The sequence below is a fragment of the Lycium ferocissimum genome, chromosome 5 (assembly GCF_029784015.1).
Source record: "Lycium ferocissimum isolate CSIRO_LF1 chromosome 5, AGI_CSIRO_Lferr_CH_V1, whole genome shotgun sequence".
NCBI classification, from domain to species: Eukaryota; Viridiplantae; Streptophyta; class Magnoliopsida; order Solanales; family Solanaceae; genus Lycium; species Lycium ferocissimum.
Window position 1 is genome coordinate 12745445 of NC_081346.1, and position 8921 is coordinate 12754365.

At 35.3% G+C, this 8921-nt stretch overlaps 1 protein-coding gene across 1 annotated transcript; it reads left to right on the top strand.

Annotated features, from left to right (window-relative positions):
* The first annotated feature begins 775 nt into the window (after nucleotides 1-775).
* Nucleotides 776-8592, top strand: LOC132056066 (probable aspartyl aminopeptidase). The gene is made up of 11 exons (XM_059448114.1): nucleotides 776-945; nucleotides 1067-1202; nucleotides 1330-1408; nucleotides 1489-1691; nucleotides 2512-2581; nucleotides 3507-3629; nucleotides 3779-3934; nucleotides 6386-6559; nucleotides 7539-7613; nucleotides 7689-7829; nucleotides 8075-8592. Exons 1-11 carry the CDS (start codon nucleotides 870-872, stop codon nucleotides 8294-8296), a joined length of 1455 nt encoding a protein of 484 aa, XP_059304097.1. The 5' UTR covers nucleotides 776-869; the 3' UTR covers nucleotides 8297-8592.
* The last annotated feature ends 329 nt before the right edge of the window (nucleotides 8593-8921 follow it).

Genomic DNA, 8921 nt, shown 5'->3' on the forward strand with positions numbered 1-8921 from the left:
ATTATCCCAAGATTATAATTTTGAAACTAATTTATTTCACCTTTTAAGATTATTTTATCCCATCTGAAAAAAATAGGATAAAATAATCCCAATCTTAGTGGGATATCTCTAGATGGAATAAAATAATCCCAACTTTAGTGGGATAAGGTGGGATATCCCACACTTTAAATTATGCTTCATTTTGTACTGTATTTGGCAGGATAAATTTATCAGAAAAGGGCCAAAATTATCCCTAAACTTTGGGAAATAGTTCATCCATACCCTTCGTTATACTTTAGGGCCAATTATACCCTTACCCAGTTATCTTTAATGGGTCAATTATACCTTATGTACAACAGTTTCAACGTATCATCTCAAAATTTCTTCAAAATTATTTTTCCCTCAAATAATTTTTTACCCACTAAAATAACTCAATCCGACCCGATTTTTTTTTCCAGCCAAACTAATACGGACCTAACCCATTACCCCTTGGCTGGAAAAAAATCGATCGGGTTAGTTTATTTTAGTGGGTAAAAAATTATTTGAGGGGAAAATAATTTTAAAGAGACTGATGAGTGATAAATGCGTGACTTTTGTATATAAGGGTGTAATTGACGCATAAGATAACAGAAAGATAATTGGCCCTAAAGTATAATGAAGGATATGAATGAACTATTTTCCAAAGCTCGGGGACAATTTTGGTCCTTTTCCATAAATTTATCCTTCCTACTAAACACGATATAAAAAATTAGTACCGGATATCGCAGCCTATAGCATGCACTAAACGACCCCTTTATATATAGATGATGATGATTAGTCCAAATTAAATAAAATTTTGAGTGCAACTAAAAGGAGTGTGTAAGAAACTAGTGAGTTTGAAGACGCTAAGAATGGAGAGTTCAGCAGTAGTAGCAGCCGATCTGATTGATTTCTTGAACGCTTCTCCTACTGCTTTTCATGCAGTCGGTACTCTACTTTTCTCCCTGATTCCATCAAATCAATCTTCGATTTATTTCTTATCTCCTTTTTAAAAAAAATAATTAATTTATGTTTTTTTATTTGATTTTTCTTTGGTGGGGTTCTATAGATGAAGCAAAGAAGAGACTTAAAAGTGCAGGATATGTACAAATATTTGAAAGAGAAGACTGGGATTTGAAACCTGGCAACAAGTATTTCTTCACTAGGAACCACTCTACTATTGTTGCTTTTGCTCTCGGTAAAAAGTATGCCCCAAAATTTATTCTTTTTATTTTTCTTAGGTTTTCTGTTCTATTGGTTTGCAGAAAACGGCAAATGCATTTGCTATGTTTATTCTTATATATTGTTAATATTAAATGAATTTATTTCTAGATACGCTGCTGGAAATGGATTTCACATAGTTGGTGCTCATACTGATAGTCCTTGTGTGAAGCTGAAGCCAGTTTCAAAGGTAAAAAAATAATCAGATTTTGAAGCTTGTTTAAGTTTTGAATTTTTGTGTATGCTTCTTATTGATTGGGATTGCTGTAGGTAATTAAAAGTGGATTTCTGGAAGTGGGTGTACAAACATATGGTGGTGGTCTGTGGCATACATGGTTTGATCGCGATTTAACAATTGCTGGAAGGATGATGATAAGAAATAAGAAAGATGGTTGTGAATCTTACTTGCAAAAGCTTGTGAGAATTGAGGAGCCCATAATGCGAATTCCAACTTTAGCAATTCACTTAGACAGGTAAAACCATAAGAAAATGAACTCTTTTTCAGATGTTGCATGTTTCAAGATTAGTCTTGGGGTGCTTGGCGTTTCAAATTTCTAATGTAACCTTCATTTCTTGTGTGTGCCTAATAGCTTTGGGCCTATTTGGAAATAAAGAAAATTTTGAGCATCTCTTTAACATGTTATTGTCTTGGTCAGCGGCAGAGCCAGGAATTCTATCAAAATAATGTAAAAATGCCACCTCTAGTATTTTTGAACCACTTTTTGCCACTACACGAAAAGCTTTTTATTTTTTACTGTATTTTATTTCAAGGGGGTTCAGAAACTTTAAGATAGACATAAACTTTTTGTTTTTACCCGATTATATGTGTAATTTTTGGATTGAATTCCCTTGTTTACATGTGGCTCCACCACTGGTCCTGGTAATTATGACTTATGAACTGCTATGTAGTTCATAAGATGTAATTATTCTTTTTGAATCAGTTAATAGCTTCATCAAATTTAGAAGTACTTGTGACAATTCTTGGTTTCAGTATTTGAGCAGACATGTAGAGAAAAGATCTTAGCTTAGGTACTGAGTTTTATGTAGCATGGTTATACCTTTGTATGTGAAATGACGTACAATTGAGACCACAGATGCTAATTGTTTTTTCATGTTGTTCAAATCTTCTAAATCAACAAAAGGGATCTGCATCATCGTATTAGTCATAACATATTATGATCATGTGCTTCATAGTTGTACCTTCAACGAGTCAGAACATCTTTTTCTTCTCCAAATCATCTTCACCTATGGTTTATGAGAGTATTTATTACAGTTTTATTCCTATATTTACAGAGGTGTGAATGATGGATTTAAGGTGAACACACAGAGCCATCTTCTACCAGTATTGGCTACATCAATTAAGGTAATGTTACATTACATATGTTTGATGCTTGTGTATTTTTCATGGTTTAAGTCTTTATTTCAGGATCGAGTGTGATTGGAACTTTGTGTAAATAATTATTTTGTCTACCTTGATGACACCTTGCTCTCTTCTCTGTACTTCTGTTCTTATCAATTTGGTTCCTTTCCTTTCCAAAAAAGCATTTAATGTAGGGGGATTTGTTTGTGATATGAACTAATTTGTTTTCTCATCGGCTATGATTCTTAATTTGTTAGCATCATCTAGAAAATTCTAGTTCTTGCCTACATGCATATGTACATTTGTAGTTCATGCATTCATCTGCAACCCCTAACCCTGAAATTCTTAGCTCGATAAGCTTTTCATATGTTGGTGGGTCCTTTTCATGCACTTCAGAAGATCATCTGAATTGAATATATTGTTTTATTGGACATGAAGCATCCGCAAATACCCTCCTTTTCATATGCTTGCTTGAAATGTGTAAACTCACTTTGGACATTATACATTAAGCAGACTGAACATACCACAAGAAAATAGATTAAAAGAAAATGTGACTCTCTTGTTCCATTTTATTTGACGGTGTTTAACTTGATGCAGAGTTAAGATGGATGAAAAGTTAGGTTGATAGAGAAAGTTGCACCAAAGTTTAAATGTTGAATAGTAAGATGAATTTGTAATCTTCTTTGAAAGTTTAATTTGTGCTAATTCAAAAACAGATTTGTGAAAGTTCTGTAGAATAATATTATTAATGCAATGGAGTAAAAAATTTCGGGACATCTCAAATGGAAAGAGGGTCATATAAATTGGGACAAGGGAGTATTATAAAACAGTAAAATTATTAATAACTTTTTGTGATTCTTTATTTCGGAATAAGCTTGTGTCCTGTTAGGATATTTGCATTCATTATCTATATGACATCATTTTGCAGGCTGAACTTAATAAACCAGCTTCCACTGATGATTCTATTAAAAATGGAGCTGCAAATGATGGAAGTAAGATCAGTAAAACGATAAATCCTGGTGGTGAGCAACATCATTCCCTTCTTCTGCAGGTACCATAAATTGCTTAAATCGCAATCGTTATGGATGTTAGTGTTCATGAATCTGAGTTGCTAAATGTTTCTCTTAGATTGCTTGAAGTATATTCAAGATGTATATCAAGCTACAGTTTTATTTTCATGCTATTTTATTTTTCTTTCAGCTTCTTGCTGCTCAGGCTGGATGTGAACCAAGTGACATATGTGACTTTGAGTTGCAAGCATGCGACACTCAGCCAAGTGTTATTGCTGGTGCCATGAAGGAATTTATTTTTTCTGGAAGACTGGACAATTTATGCATGTCATTCTGCTCTCTAAAGGTAAAGGATGCCTGAATACAGAAAGTTTCATTGTGAGTTATTCATGGATATTTTACTAGAAGAAGGCATCATATTTATATTAGAGGCATGGTTAAATACAATGTGCATACTTTACATATAGAAATTGGATACAATATTTTATGAGATGTTGCAAAGTTTCTTTGTTTGAGAAGGGAGAAGTTGCAAAGTTTCTTTGCTTCATATCTTCGCCTTTTATTTTGTCATTTTTGTTGCTTTAGCAAAACAAGTTCAGGTATTAGTCCATGCCTATGCTTTCTGGGTCACCTTTGAGGTAAAGCATATAATGCCTTTTGTAATCTTTTGCTTGCCATGTCTTTGTGTTTTTTAGATGCAAGGTTGTTGGGCGATTGAGATAAGGCATTGTGTCTTATTTTTTAAATTCTGGTTATAAGTCTCATCAGGATGTGAGGACAAATTTAGGAGATAATTTGTAAGATGGCTTGATGCTGTGTGTATCTCTCCTCACTGAACATTAAAGATTTACCATCAATATCATGTTGTATGTCGGTGAAAGTGCTTTAGCAGGTTTTACATATTTCCAGCCCCTTGTAATACTATCAACCTAATAATTAAGCGTTAGCTCATATTATTTTCAAATTATGCCCCATAAGCTCCTAGTCATCAAGTTTTTCTGTCAGATGGACAAATTTAGTTCTTAACGAGATAATTTGTAATATGATAGTTGATGAACTGCCACATGAGATAGTGACATGCTCTCTCATCTAACCGATACTTAATAAAGGGCAAGTAATGAAAACTACCATCAATATCATTATGAGACTCACTTATTTTCAAACATATAACGAAAATTTATATTTACTAGTAAGTGCACCATTAATCGTAGGGGTTTTCCAAATCAAAGAATTAATGATATCCCAGTGGGATAAATAAGCTTAAAGCAATTTTTTGGTCGTTAGAACAAAGCTTCCTTTCGAACTCGCCGCACGTCCCTCACTGGTCCTGAGCGAGCTAAAGGAAATGTTCGGGGTTAGTGCAAGGACAAGGCAAAATACTGGAGATCGATAGCAAGTTAAAAATGTGGCGTAACGCATGCTCGATCGAAAGTTGACACACTAAGTGAGGCTTGGTACTCGGAGCCGTTCAAAAGACAAAATCCTTTCGGAAGTTTCAAGTATCTTGGGTGTATTATTAAAAGAAAGGAAGTTTCAAGTATCTTGGGTGTATTATTCAAGGAAATAGAGAGACTGACGATGATGTCACACATCATATTGGTGTTGGGTGGATGAAATGGAGGCTTGCATCCGGAGTCATGTGTGATAAGAAGGTACCAACAAAACTTAAAAGGCAAGTTCTACAGAGTGGTAGTTAGACCAACTACGTTGTATGGAGAAAAGTGTTGGCCAGTCAAGAACTTTCACGTTCAGAAGATGAAAGTTGCGGAAATGTGGATGCTGCGATGGATGTGTGGGCATTCTAGGAGAGATAGGATAAGAAATGACGATATCCGGGGCAAGGTGGGACTGGCCTCTGTGGAGGATAAGATTGGGGAAGCGAGATTGAGATGGTTCGAGCATGTGTAGAGGAGATGCGCGGATGCCCCAATACGGAGGTGTGAGAGGCTAGCTAGGGACGGTTTTAGGAGAGGTAGAGGTAGGCCGAAGAAGTATTGGGTAAAGGTGATTAGACAGAACATGGCGCTGGTCCGACTTACCGAGGATTGACCTTAGATAAGAGGTTATGGAGGACACGAATTAGGGCAGAGGGTTAGTAAGTAGTTGAGTGTTGTCTTACTTATCCTTGTATACTAGTAGTTGTAGTATTACTCTTGTAGGTCCTTATCTTTCGATAGTATTTTGTCATGCCTTTCATACTGCTTTGGATTGCTTGTTCTTATCTCTAGCACTATCTGATTGTTTCTTTTACTTCGTCGTCCTATTATTTTGCTGCTATTACTGAGTATTATTACTGTTTATTATTGATGATGCCTTTTCATCTCTCCTTGAGCCGGGGGTCTATCGGAAACAACCTCCCTACCTGTCAAAAGGTAGGGATTATACCCTTGGTGGGATTATGTTGTTGTTGTTGTTGGTTTATTTAACTTCGTGATGGTGTATATCGACAAAACAGCAGCACAACAGGAACTGGTTTTACTTCAAATCATGTTGAATCCTTAGTTTATTGAAGGGAAACCAAGGAAAAGCCTATGAAGGGGATAATTTAGCAAACCTAGAAGTCTTTGAAAAGAATATGAAAGTGAAATGGCAAACTATTTAATCAGAAAGATTGAATACTTTGCTAGTTGTCTTTTGTAACAGGATCACTAACACATTTAACTGTAATTCTTTTGCTGTTCCTGCTTCAAATATTATGTGAACTTGCATAATCTAGATGGTTCAACATGAAATGCCATCATGGTGCTTCTAGTTTAAAATTCATGCAATGAAACTAATTTGGTGGTGTTGATGTCAGGCACTGATCGATGCTACTTCTCCTGAAAATAGTCTTGAGGACGAGGTTGGTGTAAGAATGGTGGCTCTGTTTGATCATGAAGAGGTTGGGTCTAATTCTGCACAAGGAGCTGGATCGCCCGTCATGTTTGATGCTCTCTCACGAATTACAAGTACATTCAGTCCAGATTCAAAGGTAGCAATAGAATAGATCTATCTCACTGCTCCATATTGCCGCAATATGTTCAATTGCCTATTTTTTTTGGTTTCATGGACACAGAATATGCTTGTTAACTTGTAACCAGAAGCAGCAGGGCTCTTACAATGCATTTTCATGCAGGCCTGAATTATTACTTTAGATAACTCTATCCTATTGAGAAAAATTGTGAAATTTCTAAGATATATTGATATTGGTCTTGTTTTGTACTCCTAATTCTCTTTAGTTGTAATGTCTGCAATGTTTCCTATTTGTCCACTTAGTTGAAAAAAATACAAGATAGCACTTCTCTTTACTGTAATGTCTACAGTGGTTACTAGATTGCCATGTTGGACAAAAATGACCCTATTTTAGCCTTTGGCCTAATGAAATATTTCATAAACGATAAACTAATTTAGTTTAAATCCTAACCTAAACTATCTGTCAGAGAATTTCTTTTGATAGAATCTCTCATTGAAATTAAGGAAAAATGTGAAGTATCTGGATTTAAAATATTCTAACAAACTGATAGAGACAGATAGCACTGATATTATTATAATGCTACATTGCTCTCCGTACTTTCTTTATCAGTTCTATCTTATATGCAGAAAAATGCAATCCAATAAAAAGAATAAATTGGGGAAAAATATATTTTCAGAGCTTCCATGTAAATGTCTCATGGTGATACAAAGGCACATGCCGTTCTGCATGGTTGACTGAAGTTTATTCCTGGCTCACTGATATTATTGTACATTGCACTTCAGTTACTAAAGAAAGCGATCCATAGGAGCTTGAACAATAAAAAGAACAAATTGGGAAAAAATATATTTTCAGAGCTTATTTTAGTGAGTGCATGTAAATCTTATGTTTCATGGTTAATTGACAGAGGCTGATCGGTAGTTACACCTTCATTACTTTCTGGTTGCTTGAACTGAAGTTTATTCCTGGCTCACTGATATTATTGTACATTGCACTTCAGTTAATACAGAAAGCGATCCAGAGGAGCTTCCTGGTCTCTGCTGATATGGCACATGCCTTGCATCCTAATTATTCGGTAAGTTGTTTCGTGTGTCACTATCTACACTATAATATCTTTTGGCTTTCATCTTAATTTAAATTCTTTTTTCAGGACAAGCACGAAGAGAATCATCAACCCAAATTTCATGGTGGGCTTGTTATAAAACACAACGCTAATCAACGATATGCCACAAATGCAGTCACCTCCTTCATATTCAGAGAAATAGCTGCTAAGCACAACATCCCTCTTCAGGTCAGTGAAAAATAGTGGATCTTTAAAACACTTCATCCCAGAAACTGGCAATATGAAGATGTAATAATGGTTGACATTTTCCAAATATCAAGCTGTCATAAATTTCCGACACCTTTGTTGTTTGTCAAATCTTTATGTTGTTCATTTATCACGGATGTACAGTTATTATGTGGCCATCTGTTTTGTTTTATGTCATCACATATAATTAGTGTAATTTTTAAGAAGTTTGAGAGGCTCTTTTGCAGGATTTTGTGGTTCGCAATGATATGCCATGTGGCTCGACTATTGGACCTATATTGGCAAGCGGGGTGGGTATTCGAACTGTTGATGTAGGAGCACCGCAGTGGTCAATGCATAGCATAAGAGAAATGTGCGCGGTGGATGATGTGAAACATTCATACGAGCACTTTAAGGCCTTCTTCGAAGATTTCTCACAACTTGATGGAAAGATTGTTGTTGACATCTAGGCCATTTATGATTGGTAATGCCTTGTACTGTTGAATTACTAGGAAAATCAAAGTTATTATGAAGTCTGAATTCCCGCAGCTAGAATCTAACAATCAAAAGGTTTCAAAATGGACCACGGTCGATGAAGTTATGGAACTGGTGCTTGTTTTCAGCTAATGTTCGTCTGAGAGCTAATTTATTTGTTTCTAAAATACTAGTTTGTGTGTTCCTTTTCTTTTTTTAGATCGGGCTGATAGGTTGACTATCGTCTAACTTCAGAATGTTTGAATTTTTTTAAAGTCATTACTCATTATTACTTCTCTTTCCAAATGTATCCTTACCGCTCAAATTAGTAGGGTATTAGTTACATCACGAATGGTAATTTTAACAGATACTCTTAGCAAATATTTTCATAAATGTGTATTTTTTTTTTTTTAAAATACTGATAATATGGACGAGCTGGATGAGAACCTGTTTGATACCAAAACCATGTCCATCATTACCGTAATTAGACCTGAACCTGTAGTCGACAAATTAATTTGACGCTGGAAGAGGATGAGGATTTCGAAAAGAAAATTGCGAAACCTTGGCAATAATCTGTAGTGGTGAAAATGCTGGGCAAGGAAATTGACTTTTTAAATTTTC

Excerpts from the sequence above, each read along its gene's own strand:
- LOC132056066 (XM_059448114.1), top strand. The coding sequence starts at position 870 with ATGGAGAGTTCAGCAGTAGTAGCAGCCGATCTGATTGATTTCTTGAAC. Across the intron at positions 2,582-3,506 it reads TATTGGCTACATCAATTAAG|GCTGAACTTAATAAACCAGC; the intron begins GTAATGTTACAT and ends ATCATTTTGCAG. Across the intron at positions 7,614-7,688 it reads CCTTGCATCCTAATTATTCG|GACAAGCACGAAGAGAATCA; the intron begins GTAAGTTGTTTC and ends TTCTTTTTTCAG.